The 13323-nt window shown below is 45.2% G+C and overlaps 1 protein-coding gene across 1 annotated transcript; it reads right to left on the reverse strand.

The window, feature by feature from the left end:
• Position 1: 1 nt before the first annotated feature.
• LOC125694852 (SERTA domain-containing protein 2-like) lies at positions 2-11649 on the reverse strand. Its single transcript, XM_048948636.1, has 3 exons — positions 11402-11649; positions 8930-9049; positions 2-2435 (listed from the first exon to the last, which is right to left on the reverse strand). Exon 3 carries the CDS (start codon positions 2429-2431, stop codon positions 1580-1582), a length of 852 nt encoding a protein of 283 aa, XP_048804593.1. The 5' UTR covers positions 2432-2435; positions 8930-9049; positions 11402-11649; the 3' UTR covers positions 2-1579.
• Between the last annotated feature and the right edge of the window lie 1674 nt (positions 11650-13323).

The following is a 13323-nucleotide window of genomic DNA, read 5'->3' on the forward strand; positions in this document are numbered from 1 at the left end:
CCCCCCCAAAAAAAAAAAACAACCAACCAACCACTAGTGTGCAAGTGTGTACTTCAGAAGACAACAGCAAGGATCAAATACAGACCTCAGTTCAATCTGAAACACGGTAGCCAAACTGCTTGACAGAGAAATAGCTCTCACTGCAAATCTCATCTTCAGTTAGCGAGTGCGCTTATATATACTGGTATACACACCTGCCACACGCACACAAACCCCTCCTTCCCCCATCCTTCAGTACAATCTGCAGCATAATCATCATTAGCAACCACCAGAACGCTTTGGAAGCACGCAGGCAGCCCCTGAGCTCCCACAGCACCGCCTCCTCGCGAGCGTTTCAGGAGCATTCAGAACTGCACCGGTGCAGCGAGAAGCGTTCTCAACTTTGTCTCTCAAAGGATACAGCAACGCTGACTCTTTGAGTATCCTCCAAAGGTGCTAGAAGCTTTAAGTTTGAAGCGTTTCTTTCTACAATGCCAGGCATACAAACGTGGATCTCTTTTAAATAATATTGCACATAAAAATCATCTTAAACTTCGTAGTGAAAGCAAGGTTGGAGGACAGTGTTTCCCAAAACAGATTAAAAAGCTACCTGTACATATTAAGTTTTAATTTAAAGAACGCCAAGATTATTCAAAATCTAAGCACATAATACTGACAGAAAAATGTTAAATTGCACAATCTACATATAAATTACATTTGTAAATACTTAAAAGTTTTTAAACATTGAATACCCTTGATTTCACCAATCAGCTGGGTCACTGGCAGAGGATCAGCTCGATGAGTTAGAAGTACTTTCCCCCAGAAAAAAAATAGAAACAAAAAGATCTGCAGTCTTAGACGAAGCACTGGAAAGAGTTAAAGCATTTCAGCTCAGAGGTAGTGCTAAACACATCCAACTAGAAGTCCATTATATCTGAACTATGATGAAATAACGTAGTAAAATGTAGAAAGACTATAAAATTTACAAAAATAAATAGTTCTGAATGCTTTAGAAAATGCAAGAGACTTTGTTGACAAGTGTCTTGATCTGCTTTTCCGACCAAAAGAAAGCAAAGCGTTGTCTCATTTTTAAAATATACCCATCTCTAGTAATGTGTCTGCATCCATTCAATCCAACTACGCAACTCGACGTATGCTGACGTGGCATAGACTCTGATATTAAAAATAAAGTGGAGGCTTTGTAAAAGATCATCTCATATGAAATTTGTTTTGCATGTAAATTCTTCTGACAAATTAAAAATTGCACATAAAAAAGTTTATTGAAAGAGGCATGAGGGGTGAGAAGGGTATGTGCCTAATGTTCCACATGTACCCTGGAGGGAAAAAAAGATGATTGCACAGTTCTGATAAATAAATATTTCTTAAAAAAAAAAAAAAAAAAAAAAAAAAGAAAAAAGAAAAAAGAAAAAAGGACCACCACCTTCCAGGTTTAAAAGTTTTGGAATTATTTAGGAAACCTCACTACAGACAAGTTATTTTTAGCTGTGTTTTAAATAATTCTTTACAACGTTTCCAGTGGCTTTTATCCTGAAACCAAATGAAAGCGGCAGTCAAAAAGTATCTTTGGGTAAAACAAATATCAGGACCCAACCAGAATCTCCATGATGTGGTCCAACTCACTCAGATCTGTTCTACATATTTGAATGTTGTTTGCTGAAGAAGAATTACAAGTTGGAAAGGTCTTCAACGGTTCTTCTGTAGCAAGAGGTGGTGGTCTGGGCGGCATCAGCGGGGGGCAACAGAAGTCTGAATCGTACATTGAAGTATCGATATCTTCAAAAATGTCATCTATTGCCAGATCCTTCAAGTAGCTGGTTGAATTGGAAATCTCAAAGGAACCAAACACGCATTCGGCTCCTTTCAAATCCTGTCTATCGTCTTCTAGCTTTAGACCGGGATTTTCTGGAAACTTTGGCTGGTCATCTCCAGCAGGAACCAGACAAGTAGGTGGGCTTATATCTTCTACAAAGTCTAAATCCTTCAGAATAGACGAAATAGCAGACGACATATCATCATCTGAAACTATCAGCAGGCTATTTTCAATCGGGTCCTCCGCAGACCTCAAGTCACAACAGTTAGACTCTTGCTGACTAATACCTGAAGGCAGCTGTAGGGAAATCCCAGATGACTCCATCCCTGTGTAGCTGGGAGAACTAGGAGTAATGCCAGTGCAGACAGTAATTGCCTGCTGATTACTCTCTTGTCTCATTTCCTCTTGAATTTGCCGCACTGTGTTGGCTATGAGGACAGAGCGGTGCAAGTTCGGTTCCACCAGCATTTTGTAAGTCTGTAGCTTGGTGAGGCACATGTTAAGCACCAGCTGCCTCTTAACTGGATATGGCAGATTTCGACTGGAATCGAAGGCACTAGAGAGACCAGCCATGTTCTCCTCATAGTCACTCAGTTTGCGTTTTAGGCCTCTCCCCAACATGAACCTGAAAGAGAAGAACTCTGAATTAACCTTGGCCAACACGGTCACTTCTGTAAGATTCAACAGGCACCTTCAGAAGTCCACAGCAACTGGCTGACTTAAAATTCTAATGCTGTAGAACACTGAAAGACAGTACAAAATCCCAGACAAGATAATTTAATTCAGAAGAGGCACCTTCCACCTGCACTGTTTCACAACATTTTTTCAAAGGAGAAAACACTAGAAATAGAGTAACTACTGTCCAAAAAAGCAGCCTAAGAACTTCCAATTCCCATTTTTAATGTTTACTTTCAACTCTACTATGAGAATAAGAACTTTATAGGTTATCTGTGTTTTTTAACCTCTACCATTAAAGTTACACAGCATATGAGATTCATTAATGAAGTTTAAAGTCTTACATCCATATGAAAGGAAATAGTTGCGTAGCAGTTTAACTAAGGGACGAGAGGAAATCTGGCAGTGTCTCAGAGCTCAAAGAATCATTACCAGTACTCGTGGCCACCAGTTCACAACTTGCTAGTAACCTAACTCTATGGATATCCAGCAGGAGTCTTTCACACAGAAGTTTAGTAGTGAACAGTAAACACTGGTAAAATACTGATTACACACATCTTGATGTGCTCGAGGAATACAGGGACCTCACTCCCAAACAATTTAAAAAATTAAGCAATTGTACATTAGGCACTCAGTGGCAGATCAAGGGCAGATCCTGAACGTACAGAGATCCAGACACTGCACAGGGCCTCCCAGCTTCCTTTTCATGTGAGCACTGGGCACTGCCAGCAGCAGCTCAGCTGATGGCCGCAGCTGCCAGCTGCTAGACTTTTGGGAACAAGGAGATGGCAGCAGGATAAAGCCTCTTTTACTTCTGGGACTTCTCCAGATTTGCAGGAAGCAACGCAGGGCTCCATGGCTACGTTCATGTGCCTGGACAAGGCTGCTGGAGAACTCAGCTCCTCTGGAGGAACAGAAAGTGAGCAGGCAGTGTGTGCTTCTCAGTTAGAAATGCGTGAAAAACAGACAGCAAGTAGAGCAGTTTATGTTTACAACTTCTAAATCATACCCACAGTTTCTGGGACACACCTAAATAAGTTAAGCCTGTTGTAAGAACGTGTTTTTGCTTAATGGGTAAGTAGCTTGAAAAATAAACACAATTAGCTACCACTTATGCTATTAAAAAAAAAAGATTAAGTGAATCTTTCATTTCTCACAATTCTACCAAAGCTGCAATTTTTCTAAGCTTCAAATATAAGTTTAAACTTTGTAAGCTTAAGAATGTGTTCTACTCTGATTTTTTTCTGCCAAACTACCAGAGCAGCAGCTGAACCTCTTGATAAAAATGAGGTGTCTGAATGCTGTGTGCCTACTCATGTGCCCACACTGCCCCCAGCCCTGCACGCCATCTGAAGCAAACAGAGCCAGGCAGTACTGAGCACTCGGCTACAACAAAATCAGCACCAATCCACGTACAAAGTTCAAGTGCCAAATATTAAAAGGGGATGTGCACGTACACAATAGGCACTGCCTGTGAAACTATCAGCAATACTGCCTGCAACTGGTAACATCGCACACAAACCAAGGGAAACTACAAGTTACACAGGCCGTTACAATAAAGTTGTTGCTAGATATGCCAGTGCGTGGCATACTGTGAAGAAACAGCACCTGCCTATCAGTGACAAATCACACGGAAATCACTAACTCTCCATCTTAAATAGCATTTAAGGTTGTGCAATCTAAGGCATGCCCACATACCCTTCCTGTAAGGAACAAAAGCACACATCAAACCAGCTCTGTGTCTGCTAAGCACCATCGTTCCCACACACCACATATTAGCTGTGTTGGATTTTTCCCCCCCATTCTCTACTCAAGCAGACCAAAATTCCTATTCCCAAAGGAACAAAATACAGAGCACGCACGGAACAGCAGTTCTGATGGTTCGTACATTCAGAATGCTTGGTTTTGCCACTTTACAGCTGTTAGCAATCTTAACCTCTGACATCTCAAACGTGCTAGTGTTTCAATTCTGTAAGCAAGCTTAAAGAGCATGCAAACGTGCACGAGGACACGTCATTTCACAGAACAACTCAAACCCAAATGTTTAACATTTCAACTCATACAGTAGGCTAGACTAAGTATCTTATGCTCCCATAGGAGACACCCTCCTTTCCTCTCATAAAGAAGTGTCCTACAGTATTCCTGACATACGTAACAAAGCTCGGGTCTGACAGTACTTTGAACTGTAAGAACTAAGTGCAAGGAACAATTTCAAGTGCTTCTATTTTACAGACTCCCCATTCTCCACATGTTGCAAAAGCCATTTGTGTGTGTGGGGGGGGGGGAAGTTTTCTGATTATTATGATTTAAACATACTCCTATCTTACATTTCATTAATTCTGCCTGATCATTTTGATTTTTGCCTAATTGCAAGGCTGCTCAAGTCTCTGGCAAATAAAAAACAGTGCCACCAGTACAGCGGATTTACAAGTGACCAGTGGCATGGTTGCTACAGGAGACATGAAATTTCTTGTCAAACATACTCAGCTGCTGACCTACAAAAGATACAGAGTCCCTTTGTTACCAGCTAATCCACATTTTATCAGGTCTTTTGCTTTACTTTTGAGCATAAGAATTTCTGACAGGGTCATATTCTTAACAAACTGCTCTGTACTCACATGCAATTTGTCCTCTTGTAGCACTGCCCAAACCAAAAATCACAACCAACACCCTTTTATGATAGCACTGTAAGCCACTCTTTCCCTCAACATTAAGAAAAAGTTCAAAGATCCAACTTTTATAATCTTTTGTTATGGGGGAAAAAAAAAACACAAAAGCATAATAAGGAATGTAGCATCTCAACAAGTTTTCTGGTGTTTTCTCATCCTCTCTCATTACAGTAATGCAAACAGAGCCACAGCCCATTTAGGACTAAACACTCTTTAATTGAAGTTATTTTGTGGGAAAAAAAAAACTAACAGAGTGAATTTAATGTTTGGGAGTGCCAAACTCTCCATCTATGGCATGCACAGAAATTCTGCCCCTGACAGCACGCTCCTCACTTACTTTCAGTTCCACGGAGTCCATTTAATAGAAACTCCTCCCTGCTAAGAAGAGCAGAAGCCTCCATGCTCTGTAACCCTACACTGTACCCAAGTTGGAAAAAAACTTGGAGGGAAGAGGCACGTTATGGGTTGGCAGATCTGCAGAGAACAGCAAACACACAGGCCTGCTCAGAGCTTGCAGTTACTCAGAAGAAACATTCCAGGTTACCAAGAAAAATTCTCATTGCAACGTGTCGCAGACAATGCAGGACTCGTGCCACCATTTCAGATGAAAAACACAGCTCCATCTGTCACGGGGTCTGAGAGTGCAGTGCAGCTGCCACTGACACATGGTTAGGAAGTGCAGCTGGAAACAGCCACAAAGAACACAGCACGTGAAAACTCTCCATTACTCCTATTTAAGCAAACTACCACTACATTTCTTCTTCCTCACCTCCCCACAACATTTGAAGAGAGAGGTGAGCAACAGGTAGAATGTGGAACTGCCCAGAGCTTTAATTTTTAGACAAGAGAAGAAAAGTTTCAAAAAATAAGTACATAAAAGCTGGCTGGCAAGTCAAAATTGCATGAACACAAACTTGACGTGCAGAAAAGCAGCACTGCAGTTAACTACACAAGAATTACTGTTACCACTAAGTAGGTTTAAATGCCTAGATCACCAACAGAGTGCTTGGCCCGCACCATGCAGGAGGTCCAAATTATTTCCTCTCACCAGTCCCTTCTGGCCTCTCTTCTGAGGTTATCATTAAATTCAAACTTGCTTAATTCTTCACATGCAGTGTTAAGTTTTTCAGCCTTCATCTGTCTCTGGTGATAAATGACTGTTTCTTGTGAGAGAAATATTAGATTTGAACAGATGTAAGCACCTCCTAAGTGAAAGCTGCCTGCCTAGTTTCCAGTACAGACAACTGTACTACCTTGAATTCACATCAATATTAGAGACTCCTCACTATTTATAATACAGGTAATTCTCTTTAAAAGTCTCCTTTGGCACATAACCATCCAAAACACCAAACGTAGAGCCAGCCTGACTGCAGACTTCTGATAGTGACTGACTAAAGCTGGCTGATAACCTGATTTCCTGCCCTCCTTCCACAGGCACACGCCACAAGCATGCATCCATCTGCAGGAAACACAAAGGACGACAAACATCCCCACAGCCAATGGAAATCTCCAAGAACTATCCAATGTATGCTGCATGCTGGTTCTAATGACACCTTTCCCCTACCACACATGTGTTTGAGCACAGGCAACATAACTTCATTAAGTTTTAATTAAGTGGTGGGTGGAGTCTTGGCTAGTATTGCATCTATCAGAAGCTGCAAAGGAAAAAGGTACGACTGAAGGTAGAGTTAACAGTGTAAATCCTTTCCCTCCATCTGGACTTAACACTGATCACTTCAACACGACTTACATAACACAGTAAGCTGTCAACAGACCTCACAGGGCAGCCTATCTGAGCTGCTGGAGATCCCCACACAGCCACATCCCGGCTGCGACTGAAAATTAAGGGGAAGTAGGGGCAGGAGGATTAAATGCCTGAAAAGACTGGAGAGTAAGAAAGTAACTCAGACGAGAATACACTGTAAAACACACAAAGATGTATTTAAGTCCCCCTCCTCCCCGCCCTGCCCCGTTTTAGCCAAGATGAGTAACTGCTAGAGGTGGCTAAAAATGTACATATAGGGAGGAGTGCAGTCCTACCAGCTTACTCCCATACCTAAAGTCCTATGTAACAGTCTCTTTACAGGAGTTAGAAATGGCCAGAACAGAGCTGCTCAAAGAAGGGAGAACTGAGGTCAACGTTGGGTCATGAAATCCTGATCTATTAACACCAAAGTCTTTCCTGCTACTTCTCCGCTAACCAGAACACAGAACCAAGACATGCCACTGTTCAGACTTAAAAAAAACAACCAAACAAATAACAAAAATAGAACACTCCACACATGGATGCACCTAGCATCTTTTCCTGTATTCAGAAAATAAAAATAGGCTGAAAAGTATTCATTAATTAAGAACAGGAAAGAAGTGAGAGGAAAACTGAGCTAAGCACAGAATTACTTTGTGGAATTCATAACCTTCCCACTGTCCCTTCAGTATTTGTGGAAACGGAACAAATATCTACCATACAGTAATATTTTAGGGACTGAAATTATGTTTACGAAGCACTTATGAGCAAGTTTTACTTCTATTTAGAATTTAGATGAAGGCAACCTCCCATCTATTTATATTATGTCTAATTATGTCTAATACTAATTCCTACATTTGGAGGACATGGTCCTAAGTTCCCTACTCCCTTCTTTGGTGCTGATAAGAGCTTTGCTTTAAAAGCTACACCACACTAAGTTTCAGGGCACAACATCTCACTCTGGACAACACGACCCTCAACTGTGATGTACATTTTCCACAAGGTACAAACATGCAGCTCTGGGCGATTTACAACTGTAAACAAAACACATTCTTAGCAACTGCTATCTATCACTACAGGCTGATAATATAGATGTACTCAGGCATTACTACTGTTAAGCAAATACAATTCTTCATACTTAGGGAAAACCCAACAACTAAACAAAAGAGCCACCAGCATTACTCTCCTCTTCCCTTGTGACTGTAGCTCCACATACACAAGCAAAGCTCACAGGTGTGTATTTTTAATGAGGAAGCATCTAGCAGATATTTTTCAGGAGCGTGGAGTGTGGGTTTTTTTTTGTTTGGCTGGCTTTTCAGGTTCTTTTTTAAGCAGGAAGACAGGAATCATTTAAACTGGAGATCAATAGTAGATGGTAAGGGCTAACACCTGATCAAGAGTTACTAAACCAACGAACTCCCATAATAAAACTAGAACATAATTAAATGAGAACACACGAAACCAAACAAGAGACAAACAACCACGGTTCCACCTAAGGAAAAAGGACTGGGGAGGCAAATGATCCTTAGAACTTTCAATGTGAGGACAAACCAGTAATCAAGTGAATAATTATCAATCCTCTTTTCTTACATGATCTTTAACTTCAAACAGAGATACTGAATGTATTCACCTACTCAATACTGACATATTCTGGGGTTACAGTGATCTAGATGTAGATCACAAAACAAACAAAATTTACAGCTTATTACCTGTGTCAAATCTGGACACCTGAACAAAGCCTAAAGCACTTCACTTTATACTATATCATCACAGAATCATAAAATCACAGAATGGCCTGGGTTGAAAAAGACCACAATGATCATCTAATTGCAACCCCCCTGCTATGTGCAGGGTCACTAACCACCAGACCAGGCTGCCCAGAGCCACATCCAGCCTGGCCTTGAAATATATATACCGCAATTTTTAACTTTATTATTCAGTTTACCATTCTAGCCCACAAAAATAACACCTACAGCTGATTATGAGAACATGGAATATGCTCAGAAGATTTAAAAATATACAAGCAGATACCCTTAGAAAAGAGAGAGGAGTCCAGGCAGGAAGATTCCGGATTTTGCATAAATTGTGGTCATCCAAAGAGCCTCCAGCTACTCAGGGGTCCAGGCCATCCACAGAGATAGGATGATGTGACTTAAAGGGAAAAACATGAAAAAAAAAAATATTAATTGATATGATATTTTTAAACAGGAAAGATTAAGCTCGCAAATCAATAGAGCTATTCCAACGACTGTGCTAAATCCTACTAAAGCAGTGAAACTGGAATACGAAAAAACAAGAGTTCATCAATGCACTGCAGTACGAGGACCTGGTAGTTCCACCTACAAAGACATGAAACGTGAAAATTATGTATTCTTCCTCAAAATGACAGAAGAGCACTGATCCTCCACGTGTTGGGCTTTTGGGTAAGAACATGCACTGGTACTTCTTCAGGTTACTGAATGCTGACTTCCAATTGCAGTAATATCAGAAATCACACATCAGGAGAATTGTGAAGTACATTTCAGAATTAACTCCTAACTTTTAGAGGCTGCAAAACGAGATCAGTTTTTATGGAATGCCCTGATTCCTCTCATTTTCAGCACAAATGGAACCACTGCAAGTAGATAACAGGCAGGATGCCCCAGGACTGCATGTAATCAGCACAGCATCATTTTCATCAGAACTCTGATAAAGCAACATCTGCAGTGTGCCAACAGACCACACGGATTAAATTGTGGATTAGACCAAAGACTGGAAACACAGGGGGACATGAAAAGGCTGAAGTGACAGTGATCTGAGGAAGAGGCTGGGACGTGCAGATGGAATTGTACGATCCGTGTTCTTGTGGTCTCAGCTGCACCTGGAGAACCCAAGTTCCTTAGTTCCAAGATGTAACGCCCTTATGAAGGCTGGCAGCCTACCCTCTGCATTATACTTAATGTGCTTGTGTGTATGCACGCATACGTACAGATGCCCACCCACAGCATTCCAACTATTTCACAGTTACCAAAAGATCCAAGATCAGTTTTATCCAGATGATCACTGGGGACTGTATTTAAAGAACAACAGTTCATATGCTACTTAACTCTGCTTAAAATAATATGCAGTGAAAGCTGGTATCGTATTTAGCCAGACAGAACAGTAAATGAATACATGTGATTTTAGACAGCAACTCCCAGCCTATCAAAGGGCTCTTCCATTCACAGGTTCTTGGAACCGAAAAGGTGCAGTGAAAGAGCACAGAGGTGCTCATGGCTGATAATGCTCCATGTAACCTCAGTAATAGGTACAGCAGTACTGCCCTCCCACTTCTAGAAGCTGACTTCCTTATGAAGGAACGTTTGGGCCGGAAGGGACCATTAAGATCATGCAGTTCCAACCCCCACTATGGGCAAAGACACCTCCCTCTAGAGCAGGTTGCTCACAGCCCCATCCAGCCTGGCCTTGAATGCTTCCAGGGACGGGGCATCCACAGCCTCTCTTGGCAACCTGTTCCAGCGAATCATGAGAAGACCAATGTTATAAGTAACCAAAAAAATGAGACAAATAAGTCATAGTCTTTTTCTTGTTTTGTTGCAAGAACAACAGCTTAAAAAGTCAACGTGGTGATCTTCTGAGGTGTAGCTGCTAAGTCATGAGGGGGGGGGGAATACATTAACTGGCTGCATTTTCTACACACTAAAGATGAAAGGACAAACGTTTCACAGTGCTAATTCTTTTCAGTATTAAATACCCCTCTAAAAAAAAGCTAACAAATAAGCCGCAGCAGTTAAAAGTTTTGGATTCGGGATAAGAAAGGCCCAGAGTTCTGCCCACTGTATTTCAGAAGCCCGACCTTTTGCTGGAAGGAGCTGGAGTCCAAGGAGTTATGAAACTTAACTCTTTTATTCCGCACTTTAACAAATCCCTTTAGCATCAACCGTTGAGGTTACAGCGTTTCCCCTGCACGATCTCACGGAGCGGCAGCGCGGAGGGAAGGTTGGCGGGCTCAGATCTTACAACCCACGTAGCGAACGAGCGGTACGCAGCGCACGCAGCAGCCGCACGGCAAGCACTCCTCGCCGGGCGCAGAGCGCTGAGGGCGCCGCACGGCCCGGGCCCCGCCACCATTCGGCCTTTGTGGCAGCAGGCGGGAGCCGCGCCGTTACTTCCTGCACCTCCCCCCGGCCGTAACCGGAGCCGCCCCCGGGCTCCCCGAGCTGCGAAAAGTTGCACTCCTCCCCCTTCCTGCCGCCGGCGGACCTCGAGCGGCTAATTATAACTGCGCGGCCAACTTCCAGCCCCGGGCCCGGCGGCGGCCCGCTCCGACCCCTCGCCCCGCGCCCGCCCGGCTTCCCTCCGGGCCCGCCGCGCCCCGCCGCCCGTTCCTCGCGCTCCCCTCGTGGGGCTCAGACCGAGCGCCCCAGCCCCCCGCCCCCCCCCCGCGCGGCCGTTACGCCCCCTCACGGCGCCTCCCCCAGCCCCTCGGGCCGCCGCCCGGCCTGGCCCTACCCTGCGCCTCACCTGGCAGCGGAGCGGCCGTCCCCGTTCCGTCGCCGCCTGCCTGCCTGCCTGCCTGCCTGCTTGCCTGCCTGCCTGTTCGCCTGCCGTGCCCTCCCGCGCCTACCGGCCGGGCTCCCTTCGGCGGGGCTGGGACTCCGACCGGGAGGAGGCACCACCCCCGCCGGGCCCCGGCAGCCTCCGCTCCGCCCTTCCCTCCGCCCGCGGCACCCACAGCGGTGGCGGCGGGGCGGGGAGGGGTGTGTGTGTGTGTGTGTGTGTGTGTGTGTTGGGGGGGGAGTGGAACGCCGCGCGCACGGCGCCCGCCAGCTGGCCGCGTCCCTATTGGCCAGCGACCGTCACAACCTGCCCAGCAACCATTTTCTCACTGGTCCACGAGCCCGAGGGGGGTTGGGCTCCGGCTGGCCCCGCGGCACCGCCCAATGAGACAGCCGGAAGAGCTGAAGTGGGCGGGGCTCTCCAAAAGCTTCGCCCAATCGCTAGGCGGGCGCCACTGAGTCCCCCCCACCCACCCGTCTCCCGGCACGGCGCTCCGGGTGCCGCGGGCGGAGGGCGGGGGGCAGGCAGGCACGGGGCGGCACGCGGCACGGCTGCACGCCTCGCTACCCGCGGGGAGCGCCCGGCTCCGCCCGCAGCGCTAGGACCCGGCCGGAGCAGCAACGCGCCACCAGGCTTCGCGCGGAACCCGCATCTTTGCCCTGCTTTTATTGCTGTTATTAAACCTAAATAAAGTGAAATTAAAGTCGCTGACCGAAATCGCCCTGTTTAAAGGAGGGGCTCCCACAACTGCGTCCTGCCGTGCGGGCGCACGCGCCTCGGCCCGCTGATAACGCCGCGTCAAACGCTCCGAAAAGCATTTTCACTTCAATTTTTCTCCCCTTACAGATGAGAGCTTTTTGGCCGCGCTCGCAGCCGTTTTCTATTTGCTCTCCGTGAGCGTTTGGGTAATCAAGTGACAGCGGCACGATGCTTGTGCAAGGCCGATTTCAACACCTGACGTCCACGTAGTGATCGGTCGGAGCCGTCATCAGCCCCAGCAGGGCCACCTGAAACCCCAACGGCCCGGCCTAGGCCAACCCCACAGGGCCGCGGGGCCTTCTTCCATCCCCCACCCCCATTCACGACCTAACGCTGACAGAAGCCCGTATTTTCTCTAGGGATAGCGCGTCTTCCAAGTCCTCCATGCTCTCCCATTTTGCTTGAAATCCAAAGGCAAACAGAAGACTTAAGAACATGAATTTTTTATGATTCAAACATGGCCTTTCAGTCTGACTCCTCTCCCAGCACACGGCAGGACACCGATCTCACAAGCAGCGTTGTGACTTTCACACTCAATTCTGCAGGAGGCAGAAAAACCACACCCCAAACCCGGGCTCTGTATGTAACACGGCTGAAAGGAGCGCTGGGCTCTGCTCCCCCGCTTACCTTAGCGCTAGGCTGCTAGTTCGTAACAGCCCCAGAAGGCAGGAACTGATGGAGACTGCTTTCCTATGGATTTACGTCTGTGATTAATTGACTCTGCATCTAATGCTGTAATTGAAGCTGGTCTTCTGCCTGGAAATTGAAAAATGTCTCTATTTTATCCCAGTTACCAGACTCAGCACAATAGTTTTCTTCTGGTCTTTCACCTGCACACTTCTCCATGTGGCAACAAAACCTGGTAGCAATTAATGAGCTAATTGAAGTGGAATTGCACAACAATCACGGTGTGCCACACTTCCATGGCAAAGTGAGGAAGAAGAGCGCACCAAGCCTCATGAGTTTCACCATCTCCTTCTGTTGGTTCCGCCTCTATGAGCTACTGATTAACCATATATTTAATGCCAGTCCAAAAATAAATAAATAAATAAATAAAAAATCCCAGAATGGTAGAAAGTTGTGCTTGAAAACACACATTACACATTACTGAAGATTTTAAGTAAACT

Source organism: Lagopus muta, chromosome 6 (assembly GCF_023343835.1).
Source record: "Lagopus muta isolate bLagMut1 chromosome 6, bLagMut1 primary, whole genome shotgun sequence".
Lineage (NCBI taxonomy): Eukaryota > Metazoa > Chordata > Aves > Galliformes > Phasianidae > Lagopus > Lagopus muta.

Excerpts from the sequence above, each read along its gene's own strand:
- LOC125694852 (XM_048948636.1), bottom strand. The coding sequence starts at position 2,431 with ATGTTGGGGAGAGGCCTAAAACGCAAACTGAGTGACTATGAGGAGAAC.